General features: G+C 36.6%; 1 protein-coding gene across 1 annotated transcript in view; it reads right to left on the reverse strand.

Moving 5' to 3' along the window:
• The window catches only part of LOC134612013 (chondroitin sulfate proteoglycan 4-like), a 41,979-nt gene that overhangs the window by 1,888 nt on the left and 23,930 nt on the right, over positions 1–16,161 (reverse strand). Inside the window, exons 2-4 of the mRNA XM_063456397.1 lie at positions 15,172–15,335; positions 9,529–13,077; positions 598–1,068 (exon numbers count right to left, since the gene is read on the reverse strand). Of these exons, the coding sequence (XP_063312467.1) occupies positions 598–1,068; positions 9,529–13,077; positions 15,172–15,335 (4,184 nt within the window). The remainder of the gene's footprint in view (positions 1–597; positions 1,069–9,528; positions 13,078–15,171; positions 15,336–16,161) is intronic.

Genomic DNA, 16,161 nt, shown 5'->3' on the forward strand with positions numbered 1-16,161 from the left:
GGAGTTATAGAAGTTGAAAGCTTATATAATTTGTTTAAATTCTGTGAATACCTCATATATGTTTTGGGGTCCGTTTTGGCAATTAGACCTTGCACATTGCACAGAAAGCAAAGGAGCAAATTTCACGTTTTTGTATTACCGTTACTTATATGAAGGCTTGGACTTTCACTGTCAGGATGAAGACACACCGCTTAAATGTTTGTATTAGACAAAATGTATTGTGGCTCAGTTTAAGTGTAACACTCGTATAGCCTGATATGGGGAAACATTGATCCATGAAACCCAAGGTGTCACTCAGCCCACAGGACTGGTCACTCTGGAAGGTGCGTCATATTGAATTGGGAAGACCATGTGTTAAGGATTGCACATTGATAGATGAGACACCTATGGACCCTTCAAGGAACTTTTCACCTTTATTCGCCTTAACCTAGCCTTTTAGTTGTCATGAACAACAATTTATGCACTACAAGCACCCAGCTGGACTCAGCAATGGCTTTATTTAATTGCACTTTACTGTTGCATATGTGAGCAACATTGGTGCTTCACTTTCTACTATAATAATATACGTTGGTGCAAGTAATCATACATGCATATTACCTGTTTTGTAGTAAAACGTGAGAGCTTTATTCCAGGATATCTTGTGTTTTCCACAAAACCATTCTTTGGAAAATCTATCAAGACAAAATCACAAACGAGACCTGCAAAATGCTTGCTGGGGATTCTTAATTGTTCCAGTGTTAGGACCTTTGATGCCCCTTCCTTCACAGTTATATTTTGAACCTCCAGAGGGATCAAGGTAGGAATGATATCGATAAACAATGTAATTCCAGTGATCTCTCGTACTCCATTGGTAACATCCATTGTAAAGTTATCATGAAGCTGACCAAAGCCTGCTTGTACATACTGAACATTTCCCATGTTAACATCCTTTTGTGTAAATGTCACTAGAGAACTGGATTCCGTAGCCAAGTGTCCTTCCGTAGGTTCAAATTTGCGTATGTAACCATGTAATGGGCTTGTTACTACTGTGAAAACTATTTCATTGGGTGAGTTATATTCATGGATAACCTAGAATAAAACACAATAGTTATATGAAATTAAATGTTTGTATAAAAATCTAAATCAAGATTATGCAAATTAATTAAATTGATTACATTATATAACCAATGCATTTAATATTACTAAGGTAAGGAGGCATTTTAAAAATTAATTAAAAACTATTGCTGAATTTATTTAATCTTCGTTGAAACCCAACCAATCCCTGTGATTAATCCAAACTTTGAAACTTCTCAAGGTGTATTTCATTGAACCCTAACATTCCCCCAAGACTGATCAGCTTCCTGGAACTTACCAAAGTGCAAATTGCTGATGTTTATACAGTGAGTGAAAAAAGTATTTGATCCCCTACTGATTTTGAACGTTTGTCCACTGACAAAGAAATGATCAGTCTATAATTTTATAGGTGTATTTTTTTTTTTTTCACATTAACATAACTTTATTTACATTCGCATTTTGCAACATATAAACAGTGTTCATACGAGAGCCCAATTGCATACCTTTTTTTATCAACTGAACTTATTGGATCCTAATATAAAATTCACAATCACATGTGATAAGTACAAGGTATCCTTTTTGGACACACAAATATATCTATGAGAACATAAATTACATACAGAACTATATACAAAACCTACAGATAGAAACAACCTCCTGGAATTTAGCAGTTATCATCCCCAACACTTAAAATATGGTCTTCCCTACAGTCAACTACTAAGAGTGAGAAAGATAGTATCACAAGAAAACCAGATGCAACCAGATATCCGTTTAATTACTTGAAGCACACAAAGAGAGAGTATGTAAACTCACAAGGGAACAAGCCCTTAATACAACGAAAAGGAAGGATAATTTAGATAGAATACCATTCTTATCACCCTACACCATACAGCAAAAACATCAGGGGGATTATAATGAAATATTGGAAGATTTTTGAGGGTGATGTTAATTTACCTAAAGAATTCGACATCTACTATTTTCATATCGCAGGGCCAAAAACCTTGAAAAAATATTGGTATGGTCAGACATTGGGAGCAACAAAAAACAAACAAGGTTTTTCTCAGAACCCAAGAAAGGCATATTTCCGTGTCTAGGTTGCATACACTGCAACAGTGTAATTAAATGAGAATACTTCACACATCCACACTCAGGCAAAAAATATAAAATAAATGATTATTACACTTGCAACTCAGACCATTTAGTTTATATCTTGAAATGTCCATGTGGATTGCTTTATCTGGGTGAGACGATTAGGCCAGTAAGGAACACATAGGAGAGTACAAGAGAGGCAACAGAGCAGCATTACAGAGAGGATCAAGTGAAACTCCTGTACCAAGACACTAGGACATAATGTTAATCAATTACGGTTTCAAGTAATTGATGGTATCCCACACCTACGTAGGGGCAGCCAGTGATAGACAAAAGATGTTACTGCAGAAAGAGACCAAATGGATAAGTACTTTGGAGACACTATATCCAATGGTTTTAAATGAGGACTATGACCTAAAACACTTTCTGTAGGTCATATGAGAAGGTCCTTAAAAATCCTTACTGTATTAATATCTCTTGAGTATTTATTTATGAGATGTAGTTTACGCTCCACTAAATAAATATTACTTTTATATTTACTATACAGTGCACTGCTCTGACCAGGATTGATCCGATTGGCTCTCGAACGCTTCCTATGCACAAAACCTGTTGACCAGTTATGGTCCGCTATCCGACAGAACAAAGGGTCCCCACTATGAGGCACCACATACATTTTTCATACAGACACTGCTGGTGACTATGCTCTTTAAACAAACATATTTTTAATAAAATACACAAAATATGTGGTGTGTATCTCTTGTATTACTTGTGGCAAGGGATATATTATCTGTGACTGAATAAACACTATATAAAGGTCTAATTTTGTTTACAAGATATCCCCAATGAACTAATCATTAAATAACCAATAATAGAATCTAAAAATGTTGACCTGTTCCATTTATACCTATTCATATTACATATTTTCCCTTGTATATACTCTTGAGGATTGATATAGATGCAGTAGATTGTATATCCTAGTGAGGATTATTACTGTCATGTATTTCTTTAAATATGTAATGTAGGTATATTTATTTATATTAAAATGTTTTTCTTTTTTTTTTTTTTTTTTACATTTTAGTTTTTATTAGTTCCAAAAAGAGTATTAACACGCAGTACATCACAATTTCATAGCACATTTCCCCATTACATTCTAACATTACCTTTATCTCATTTATTAATATTGTAATCATTGCATTATTACATTGCCTTTATATCGTTCATTAGCATTGTAATCATTTATCTTCATATTATATTCCTATTATATAAAAGAGGAGAAAAGTGAATGCCTTCCTTTCTGGTTTAGTTTATCTTTTCCTCATCTATCTTATCTTTTCCTCATCTGTCTTACAATTGTAATATACTCCTTTTAATTTGATGCAGTATCAGTTAATTTTAAGTTTTTTAATTTCCATAACCAAACAACAGAGAAAACAACAAAACAGAAAAACAGAAAAAAAAAAAAGAAAAAAAAAAAAAAAAGGGAAAGAAAAAAAACAAAACAAAACAAAAAAAAACAGAAAGCACCCTACCACCATTCACCCCGCCGAACCCTGGTTAGTCACCCATTACCTTTATGTACTCTATTTAATCCCTCTATCTCTATATAAAGAGCATATTCAGTCGCTTTTTATCCAACTGTACCATTCTTTTTTATACTTGTCAAGACATCCATTAACTTCACTAGCCATCTTTTCATATGAGCTAATCTTGTTCAGTTTAGCATATACTGCCTCATTTGAAGGAATACCTTTCTGCTTCCAATTGCCTGCTAGGGCTATTTTTGCTGCCATAAGGATATTTAAAATTACCTTTCTGTGAGCATGTGTATTAATCCCAGGAATAATATGAAGTACAAATTTCTCCACATGCAATGGAATCATAAGCTTTGTTTTTTCATATATTAGATTCTGAATTCGCTTCCAAAACTCTCTTAAATATAGACAATCCCAGAAAATATGCAGCATAGAACCAACTTCTTTCTCACACCTCCAACACAACCTTGATGAGTCAGCATACATATGTGCTAATCTTTGCGGTACCAAGTACCACCTCATTGTCACCTTACAATACGCCTCCCATAACGATAAGCTACGTGAGGCTTGCTTGGTGCTGAACATAGCTAAGTGCCAATCTCTCCTTGAAAATTGCTTCCCAATTTCATTCTCCCATTTATTTATATATTTTAATTTTTCTGGTGCCTCGCTTTCAATCAGTGCATTATAACACCAAGAAAATGGTTTACTAGACTTACGGGACAAAATAAATTCTGGTGAGGGTAAGATATTTGCCTCATTATCTGCATTATCCATAGCATATGCCTTTATTATATTCTTAATCCTTAAGTATACAAACATCTCTTTAGTATCTAAGTTAAATTCTTTTTGAAGATTAGGAAATAATTTTACTTGCGGCCCGGTCATTAAATTGCCTATTTGTCTTACCCCCTTCTCTTGCCACCTTCTCATCTGAAGGTCCAAAGAAAGGGCTGCTAATGCCATTAATGGTGCAGCTTTAAACATCAAATTAAGATTTATTACGCATGGACACCATTTTTTCCATAATCTTAGTAAGAGTTTTGTGCTTTGTAACATAGGTTTTAAAGGAGACTGGGGAACCGAGCATGTCCATAGGTAGTATGTTATGTTATTTGTATCTAAGCATGCATTTTCAAATGTTAGCCAAATTGGGTATTGAGAGGTTTTTCTCATTCTGAGTAATCTAAACCCTTCTGCTAAAAAGAATGCTCTGTAATATATTTTAATGTCTGGCATTCCCAGACCTCCTTTTACATATGAAAGACCTGAACTCCCTCGTGCCACTCTTGGGGGTTTCCTCTTCCAAATGTGAGCATTTATAGTGCTCTGAATTTGTTTAAGTAATTTGTTAGAGAGTGCTATGGGTAATGTTCTAAAAAGGTATAGTATCTGAGGTAGTATCATCATTTTAATAAGATTTATGCGTCCCAGCCATGAAATCTCCAAACCTTCCCACTTTGCCATTGTATTTTTAATTTGTTGGAGCATTGGGTAATGGTTTACTTTAATTAATGTTTTAGCTGCTTTAGTAAGTTTAATTCCCAAATATTTTATAAATGTAGTACGCCAATCAAATTTATATTGTAGCCTCAATTTATCTATTACTGTTTGTTGTAATTTAATAGGTAGCGCCTGTGTTTTAGCTATGTTGTTTTTATAATACGACACCTGCCCATATTCTATTAATAGTTTAATCAGTACTGGTAAGGAAGACTCTGGGTCTTTAATAAAGAGCAGAATATCGTCCGCAAACAACGCTATTTTTTTAGTACCCCCTGGTGTAGTCAACCCTTTAATATTATTATCTTGTTTAATAATCCTTACTACAGGTTCCATACATATAATAAAAATAAGAGGGGAAAGGGGGCAGCCTTGCCGAGAGCCGTTACTTATTTTTATTTTATCAGAAAAAAAACCAGTATTAAACACTCTTGCACTAGGATTTTGATATAATGCTAATATACTTGCTAAAAAATTTGATGGAAAACCCATTTTAATAAGCGTAAGTGACATATACCCCCAATGTAAACGATCAAATGCTTTTTCAGCATCTAAAGCTAAAATTAATCCTTGTTGTGATGAAGTGTTTGCCCATTCCACCAAGTTCACAAAGTGTCTAGTATTATCCCCTATCTGTTTTCCAGGTATAAACCCTGCTTGTTCCTCTGAGATAAGATCCGGGAGGAAATGTTTAATTCGTAAAGCTATCAATTTAGCGTAGATCTTAATATCCGTATTAAGTAGGGATATCGGTCTTAAATTTTCACTCTGTGTAGGCGGTTTATTAGGTTTCGGTAAAGCCACAATATTTGCTTCCAACATTTCTTGGGGAATGGCACCAGTATCTTTTATAAAATTAAAAAGTCTCGTAAGAGTAGGGATCAGTTGTTTTACTAATTTTATATAATAATAATTTGAAAATCCATCTGGCCCGGGAGCCTTATGTTTAGTGAGGGAATTTATTGCTACTGCTACCTCTTCTTCCTCAAATGGTTTATCAAGGGAGGTACATTGAAGTGGTGTTAACCTAGGTAAATTTGCCTTCTCCAAAAAAATTTTGATCTCCTCCTCCTTTGGTTGATATGTATTAGTATCTCTCTCTAATTGATAGAGCCCTGAATAATAATTTGCCAGTTCATTTGCTATATCTTGAGGATTATATAATTTATCATTCCTTTTTGAGACTATATAAGGGATTTTAACTTGTAATTTTTTTTTTTACTTTATTAGCTAAAAGTCTACCCGCTTTGTTCCCCATAACATAATGCGATTGATTTAATATTCTCATATGCTTCCCTGTCTCTAATAGTTGTAAATCTTGTACAGCTGACTTTATCACCATCAGTTGTGAATGTGAGCGTGAAGTAGGGGCAGCTTTATGAGTGGCCTCAATCTTAGTCAACTCTAATTCTAATTTGCTCATTTCCTGTGACCGTAATCTCTTTACCCTTGCTCCTTGCTGTATTAACATGCCTCTTATAACTGCCTTATGGGCTAACCACTGAGTAGTGACATTAGTCTGGCAGTTCACATGATTTCTAAAAAACACTTCTACCTGAGATTGCAACTTTGGGAGATATTCTTCACTATCTAATAAGCTATCATTTAGGCGCCAAGAACTCTTCCCCCTTACAGAAAATGGCACTTTTATCTTAATGCTAAGAGGCGCATGGTCTGACCACGTTATTGAACCTATTTGTGCGCTAATTGCAAAGGGCAAGGTTTTAATGTCCAACAGACATAGGTCTATTCTAGTAAAAGTTTTATGTACAGTTGAATAGTATGTAAAGTCCCTCTCACTTGGATAAAGATTACGCCAAAGGTCATAGTAATCAAACTCATGCAATAAATTCCTTAAGTATTTACCAAGGTAGACTGATGATTGTTTCGGTGATTTGTCCTCTACTCTTTTGATATCAAAAGAGGGGTCTGGAACACAATTAAAATCACCACAGATAAATATATGCCCCACCCTATATTGCTCTATCTTTCGAAAGGTCATAGTGAGAAACGATTTTTGTTTATCATTTGGTGCATATAGTGACACTATAGTTACTTGTAATCCGTTTAGTAATCCAACCAAAATCAGCAATCTCCCATCATTCCTAATATATTGTTTATCAGGAATAAAACCCCAATCACAATGAAAATAAATTGATACCCCTTTACTTTTGGTCGTAAACATAGAGTGAAAACTTTGGGGGTAATCTTTAATTTTAAATTTAGGTGGATTCTTAACACACAAATGTGTCTCCTGAAGGCATACCACTGCAGCTTTTGATTTCACCATTTCATGCTCTAACATTCTGCGTTTATGAGGGCTGTTTAGGCCTTTAACGTTTAAAGTAAGTATAGTTAAATAATTGGCCATCTTCCTAATTCAATTATTCCTCATTGTCCATTATACTCTTATACATATACAGGTACGTAATATTTTGTTGGTTCTCCAGGCAATGTGGTGACCCAGGGAAGGGCAGGGTGAGGAAAAAAAAAAAAAAAAAAACCCAACACAAACAAAGAATATACAACCTAAGTATATACACAGTGCCATATTTCCTAGCGCTCTACTTGAATGAAGTCTAAGCGGGCAAAAATATTTCAAGTCCCTATTCCACTACCTCTTTTATTATGCAAAGTAACTGCCCGGCTTTTTGGTTGTGTTTTTTTTTTTTTTTTTTTAGAAACTTTTATAGTTGTACAATTTTTAAGCTTAATAATTTATGCAGTAACTTAAGCGAATAAGCTACATAATGCTTCAATTGAAATTAATCTATTAACCAAACCTTATTTAGGTGTATTTTAACAGTGAGAGACAGAATATCCCCCCAAAAATCCAGAAAAACGCATGTCAAAAAAGTTATACATTAATTTACTTGTCAATGAGTGAATTAGTATTTGACCCCTTTGACTTAGTACTTAGTAGCAAAACCCTTGTTGGCAATCACAGAGGTCAGACATTTCTTGTAGTTGGCCACCAGGTTTGCACACACCTCAGCAGGGATTTTGTCCTAATCCTCTTTGCAGATCCTCTCCAAGTCATTAAGGTTTTGAGGTGGACGTTTGGCAACTCAAACCTTCATCTCCCTCCACAGATTTTCTATGGGATTAAGGTCTGGAGACTGGCTAGGCTACTCCAGACCTTAATGTGCTTCTTCTTGAGCCACTGCTTTGTTGCCTTGGCTGGAATACCCATCCACAACCCATTTTCAATGCCCTGGCTGATGGAAGGAGGTTTTTACCCAAGATTTGATAGTACATGGCCCCGTCCATCGTCCCTTTAATGTGGTGCAGTTGTCCTGTCCCCTTAGCAGATAAACCCCCCCAAAGCATTATGTTTCCACCTCCATGTTTGACGGTGGGGATCATGTTCTTGGGGTCATAGGCAGCATTCCTCCTCCTCCAAACATGGTGGGTTAAGTTGATGCCAAAGAGCTCGATTTTGTTCTCATCTGACCACAACACTTTCACCCAGTTCTCCTCTGAATCATTCAGATGTTCATTGGCAAACTTCAGATGGGCCTGTACATGTACTTTCTTGAGCAGGGGGACCTTGCGGGCGCTGGAGGACTTCAGTCCTTCACGGCGTAGTGTGTTACCAATTGGTTTCTTGGTGACTATGGTCCCAGCTGCCTTGAGATCATTAACAAGATCCTCCCGTGTAGTTCTGGGCTCATTCCTCACCGTTCTCATGATTATTGAAACTCGGTGAGATATTGCAAGACTGACACTTATTGTGTGTTTCTTCCATTTGCGAATAATCGCACCAACTATTGTCACCTTCTCACCAAGCTGCTTGGTGATGATCTTATAGCCCATTCCAGCCTTGTGTAGGTCTACAATCTTGTCCCTGACATCCTTGGACAGCTCTTTGGTCTTGGCCATGGTGGAGAGTTTGGAATCTGATTGATTGCTTCTGTGGACAGGTGTCTTTTATACAGGTAATGAGCTGAGATTAGGAGCACTCCCTTTAAGAGAGTGCTCCTAATCTCAGCTCATTACCTGTATAAAAGACACCTGGGAGCCATAAATCTTGCTGATTGATAGGGGATCAAATACTTATTTCACTCATTGACAGCATGCAAATCAATTTATAACTTTTTTGCTAAAATACACCTACTATTAAAATTATAGACTGATCATTTCTTTGTCAGAGGACAAACATTCAAAATCAGCAGGGCATCAAATACTTTTTTTCCCTCACTATATGGACTTCAATCAAGAAATATATTTTGTTATTTCCTTTGATGTTTAATTTCATTTTACAAAATCAATCTGCTTGAAAATCCATCAATTACCATTAATAGAATTATGTTCCCCAAGTAAAAAGTATATTTTATTTTTACAATCTCACCTGCAAATGTTCTTTGTCAATTTTAACTGGCTTTCCTTCTTCTACTAGAAGACCGTTCAGGTGCAAAACTTTTGGCAATCTTTGATGGCTTTCTAAATACACACGAACTTTAATCTCAACATTCAGAACTATAGACTTGACTTTTACTGTCAAATTAAAAGTGTCCATTAGATTATTGCGGTCATCATGTTTATAAACTACTTGACCCAACTTTAGGTCTTGATGATTAAAAGAATTGGCTGAACGATTCTGTACACGAATCTGTCCATATTTTGGTGGCAAAATTACATGATATACAATCTCTTCATCTCCTGAAATGTAAAGGTTTGTCACACAACTGAAGTTAGATGTTGTCAATATAATCTCCTTCCCCTTCTGCACCAGTAGACCAGTATTGTTTACTACTTTAATGAATGGTTCTGATGCACTAACTTCTAGTAGTGATGAGGTGTAATGTTTTTTATCAGTAATAAACAAGACAAAACGCCCATAATCACTTCCATGGTGTATGTAAAGGACTTGTTTTTTTTCCAAGTTCTCTTGGGTAAACTCGTAAAGTTTTTTAGAAGAATCATCAGCGGATACCAAGTCTCCATTGGGAATACCACGTCTTGTATATAATAACTCTTTGTCATCAAAATCTGTATCAGGGTCATGGTAACGCAAATCATCCAATGTGACTAGCCTCTGTCCATTCCGAACAACGTGAAAGAGTTTATCAACCACACGGACAGGTTTTTCATCATTTTTCAGTTCTATGGATATATTAAAGACAATTTCTGCCTGCAAAGAAACTGCATCTTCATCAACAATTCTCTCATCAGACTCTACAGAAGATGCTATGAGTGTAAATGTATCAAACGTTGTTTCAGAATCATCGTGGACATACATTAAACGTTCACCTACAATATCTTGGCTTGAAAATTCTGTGATGTTACTGTTGCTCAGTTGGGAGTCTGAAAAATTCATTAATTTGAGACTGCCATGTTGGGGGCTTTTCGAAATCTTGTAGTTGAAGGTTTTATTATTCAAAGTTTGCACAAAAAGCAGCTGTCTGGTTATGAGTTTTGCATCCCCTTCTGGTAAAGTCAAACCTGTGTTAGTGACAATAATTGCGTTCATGTCAGCTTTCAGGAGAATTATAAAATTATGAGGTTTTGACTCTGCATGTTTCGTGAATAATGCAAAACTAAACAAATCCTGGGAGTCTTGATTAGGTCGATCAAACAGTTCATATTCCAATTTTCCATTTGTGATATCTACCTGGGAGAATTTTGCATTTTTCTTTAAAATCTTATTATTAACCAGCAAATTTCCTTTTTTTGGCAGGGACAATACTTTAAAACAAATGTCTTTTTCTGGTATTGTTATCCCATGTAGAATAACATATAGGTTTTCTGTACTAAGAGATGCCTTTTTGGTACTCTCAATTTTTAAAGGGGTATTTCTGACTAATGTAAAATTAATCCATGAAACACGAATAGGAAATGTAAATTCTTCACTTGATTTATTTCCAATGTTGACTTTACATTTAAAGTATTCAACCACATTGGTTTCTTGTACTTCTTTATAGGTGCTAAGATATCTTATTCGCTCACGTTCAAGAGAACGTTGGGTAAATGAGACCGCGACCTTCCACTCATTTCCAGAACTTTTTCTTTGGATTTCACCAAACTTTGGCATTTCAGTTATTTCATATCTAATTTCAATCTCTTGATTCACAGCATTTATTTCCACCGCTAATTTGCTGGTCTGTATTAAAGAACTTTCACCTTGCATTACTTCAATGCCAGTGTTGTTCACTACATTAAATTCAAGAGGAACAGCTAAAATTCTGAGTACTATTGTATTACTCACCTTGTCTCCATCAACTACTCTCAGCACTAATCTAGAGTTCTTCACCCCACGATGAACATAAAATACATTCCCTTCAAGCAAATCAAAATAAGAAAATGTGGTAACTGCATTTCCAGGATTTTTCACGTTTTCTAAAAATCCAGCATCTAGGTTGAGGTTACCAAGAACCACTAACGTTAAGTTCTGTGGCTCTGTATCTACATCTATAATTTTAAGAAGATTAGCGGTGAGGGGCTTCTTTGAGTATTCCAGTAACACAAAAAGATTGCCTTCTGGAAGGATGAGTTCAGGAGCATCGTTTACTGGGGTGACAGTAATATTGGAAATATATAGTTCTGAACCTTGCAAGTATGAGGGCATTTCATTCTTGCTTGTAGTGGAAATAGAAAAACTAAAATGATCCCCTGTCCCCTCAGAACTATCATGAATATAGGTAATTCGCCCATGCCATAAATCTAACATTGTGAACATATCCTTCTCTTGTTGGGATGGGATGTCCATTTTGAGCTGTCCATGCAGTGGATGTTCCACTATACGAAATACAATTTGAGACTGACGGAGCCCCAGCTTTTTAAAATCCAGTTGGAGTTTGATATGTTTAGACAGTAGAGCAGCTCTTCCTCCCTCCTGTACGATTAAATTATTCAAAATGAGGAATCGGTCTTTAACATTATGTTTGGCCACAGAAGGAGTAGTAACTAAACTGGTAGTTGGAGCAACAGTTGTAATAGATACGGTTTTGGTTTCCAAGACTTGCATTATTTCAGTTTTGCAGCCAGGAGAGATATCTTTACTAGACAGCACATGTTTCAGTCCATACTTCACAGAATTTATTCTTATGTTTTTCATGCAGCCTTTAAATGAACCACCTTTTGCATGCTTGCCAGAAACTGCAGGTAGACCTAAGCTAATTATATGAGGACGTGAAGCATCATCTACACCACCAACATACAATGATCCATTCAACTGATTAGTGTTTAAGGGAGAAGCAAGCAATGCCTTTGCAGATTCTTGGTCTACTGTCAGATGCAGATGGTTCTCTGTGATCTTAAGTTTAAGTGAATGCCACTTGTTCTCTGTAATGGTTTTGATAGAGGAAAGGTGGACTGCATTTTTCCCTTTTCCTATACGAGCTTTTACTATCCAGTCTTGAACTTCCAATGAAACAAAATACCCATTTTTTCCTGTATGATAAAGCAGTAACCCTCTTCCAATGGAGGTCTGCAGTAAGCATTCCCAGATTCCTCCTTCACCAACATTCCAAGAGGGAAAAGCTATGTATGACTTGGAGCTGAAAAAATTGATAGGGTCATCTTCAGTGATTAAGAACTCATCGCTGCAACCGAGGGATACTTCATAGACACTTTTCAAACCAGGGTATGGTCTCAGAGAGGAAAGTAATTTATGCTCATTGAATACAACATCATCCAAGCATCCTCTGAAGTAACCATGAACTTGATTTTTGTATGGGGCATTGAGGTCACCAATACCACCAACATAAAGTCCATGTTGAACATTGATTTTATAAGATCCTCCAGAAATTTTTATACTTGATTTGTAATTTGTATCAACATTAAGAACAACATCAGCATTTTTATGATTTAATGTAATGAAGTGCCATTCCAAGTCATCGAGTCGAGGTGTCTGGTCAAGGAGGATGATGTGTTCATTTTTCCCAAGCTTCATTTTTACCTGAAAGGTGAAAAACATAATAATGGTTTATGAATATGTATAAATTGCTGTTTAAAATTGTGTTTTACAGGCAACAGTGCACAGACACAGAATGAGAAAAAAAAATTATGTCAAATTGTCAGGCTCCTGTTCAGGCCCGCACTTACCTCTAGCTCCCACGCTGCGTCCATCTTCTCTTTCTGCAGGATGCCAGGCCGTGGAGTATCGGCGAATCCTGGTTCGGTCGAGATTCTCTAAAAGGGGAGTTCTTGTCTCAGGACGTGTTTTGTTAATGTGAGCAGGACGTGGGGAGGCGTACTTTTTTCTCCCTATAAGTAGACTGCTCTCCTTGTTCAGTTAAGTTGCCTTTTTTTGCTCCCATTGATTACACGTATCTTACTGGTATTTATCCAGTTATCAATTTCTGAACCATTGCTGCCTGACCTCTCGCTATCCTGACTATGCCGTTGTTTTTTCTCTGCCAGTACCTTGCCTTGATTTCTGTTTTAGCCTGCTAACGCACATTGGGCTCTGTCTACTAATCCTTGATACAAGTAAGAAAATAAAGATTAGGTTGTTGTGGAAAAGTCCAGATGAAAATAACTTGACTGTCATCAGGCAAGATAAAAACTAGACATGTGCAATTAGTTTTTGCCCGAATTAAAATTCGGACGAATTTCTGCAATTTGGACATTCGGATGCTTCTTGCTTCGAATTGCTGAAGTGCTCCGGCTTTCTGAAAAGTGGCAAAACAGGAGAGGGAGGGAAAATGAAGGGAATGATGACAGGAATCTAACCCTACCCCTTACCCCACCCCCTAATCCTACCCTTTACCCCAACACTAGTAGGATTAGAGTTGGGGTTAGGGTTAGGGAATTTCCAAAGTCCCGAATGCCAAACCGAACCAAATTTTTTGCCCATGCACATCCCGAATAAAAACCAAGATCTCTGAAATTGTGATTTTGTAGCTTGCAACAATGTAACACTATGTGGATGCACGTTTCCACTACTTCATAGAAATGTACTACTGTCATACATGAATTCCTAATTTCTCATTTCAATCACTAGGTGGTAGTACAAGCCACTTTAATAACAATTAAAGGGACTGCACAGTTAATCAACTTTATTTTGATCTTTTTATCAAGATGATTGTGTTTGAATGCTCTATCCTATGCATGGCTATTATAGATGAGGGAGCCAACTTACTCAGAACCAATCTTCATGGGCGGTTCTGTTAGTACAATGAAGTAAAAAAAAAAAAAAAACAACAATAGTGGTAAAACTAGCAAAATTAAAAAAAAACAAAAACATGTTATAGGTGAGATGTATTGATGCATTTGCTGCATTAAATTAACAAGTAAACCAAACAATCCTTTTTTTTTTTTTTTTTTTTAAACTTTTAGATTTTTGCATTGTTAAGAATATGTTATTTTAAAATATTTGGACTGTATTTCCATAGAGAAAAAAGGAAAAAATTATAGCTGGTTACTAGAGACTTCTTGTGATTGCCACGCATTTTTTTTTCTTTCAAAAAGAGGGAATAGTTTGTTGATTCCCTGTGGTACTATTGGGGTCTTGATGATTCAGTAATTTTTACGTTAAATTAGATTTTGACAATTACATTAAGCTGCTACTAGCATTGTTGATCTACTAGCATACAATCCATTGGAGGGAATAGTGACTATTGCACAATGGTTTCCACTATGTGTTTGTGTGTCTACTGCCTCCACACCCACCTACAAAAGATTAGTTTAAAATAAAGAAAAGTATAATTATATTTTAAAACGAAAGATAAAGCAGGTATTTTAGTGGCAAATACCATACACTTTCTAAAGGAGTTTGTAATTGTAATAATTACATCTAAAGGGTGAATGCGACCCTCATCCCGCAATAGCAAAAATCCTAAAAGTACAGGTTTCACCAAAATGAAAAGTTTATGCCCAAAATGTAAGAGAAATCTAATCATGAATCCTTTGACATGTGAGGGGTAAGTGGTAGTGGGGGGGGTGGGCGGGGGAGAAAGCACTTGATCAGAATGGATAAATCAAAATCAAAGTTCAAATAACATGGATTTTGTTTAATCTTTAAAGTAAAGCAATAACTTTCAAATAATACCTGAACATGTCCGTTGTATAGCTGTAGTAAGCAGTAGTCATTCTTCCCAGCTGCGAGGAAGAGTAGTCCATTTGGCTTGCTTGTACGGAATCGAAGTTGAAGAGATGATGTGGAGAACGATTCTTCGGTTTTTAACTCAATATAACTTTCTCCATAAAATGAAGCTGTCAAATATTAAAACAAGAATATATTAGCATAACTAATAACTTTAGGGGCATAACTAGGAACCACAAGACCACAGTGCAAGAAGCAAAGAAGGGCCCGCCTCATCGCTCTTCCTTGCTCCCCCCCTAAGTAATATACCTGAGTGGGATATGTGCAGTGGCTGAGTGTTATTGTATGTATGTGTCTGGTTGGCTGAGTGTGATTGTGAGGAGTTATCTGAGTGATTATATATGGGGTTTGTGAGTGTGGATTGATTGAGTCTGCTTAGGTACCCTAGCCCAAGGAGAGTAATCCTCCATGTTGATGGTAACACATGCCTCCCACCTGTCCTGATTTTGGAAGGACAGTCCCACCATCCTGACTTAGTCCTCGGATGTCCTCCAAAAATCATAGCATTGGCGCATCACAGAAGTGCTTGTGCTATGTTTATGGCAGGAGGACCAAGCAGGGAGCATAGTAACAGTGCTCCCTACAGAGTCTGCCCTCAATGGACTGGCTAAAATGATTGGCAGGCTGACCTGCTAGTAATGTGGGTGGGCACGCTCCCCTGTTTGGTGGGTATGCCCCTAATGGGGAGAGCCAGTGACTGGATTGCGTCAGATTGCCTCACTGACCTGTCCCCTTTACTCTCCGTACTGATTCTGTAAGGCCAATGTTGGGAGGTCTGCTAACATGCTAGCTTTACTGCTTTACTTCATACTTCCCATACTTTGTGCATCCCATACTTCCCCAGTGAGTGTGAGAAACACCTACTGGGTGAGTAACACAGTAACGCGGAGCAATAGAACATACATTTGCTAGCATTTGTGCTGGCACAAATGTGTG

This window comes from Pelobates fuscus, chromosome 5, assembly GCF_036172605.1.
Source record: "Pelobates fuscus isolate aPelFus1 chromosome 5, aPelFus1.pri, whole genome shotgun sequence".
NCBI classification, from domain to species: domain Eukaryota; kingdom Metazoa; phylum Chordata; class Amphibia; order Anura; family Pelobatidae; genus Pelobates; species Pelobates fuscus.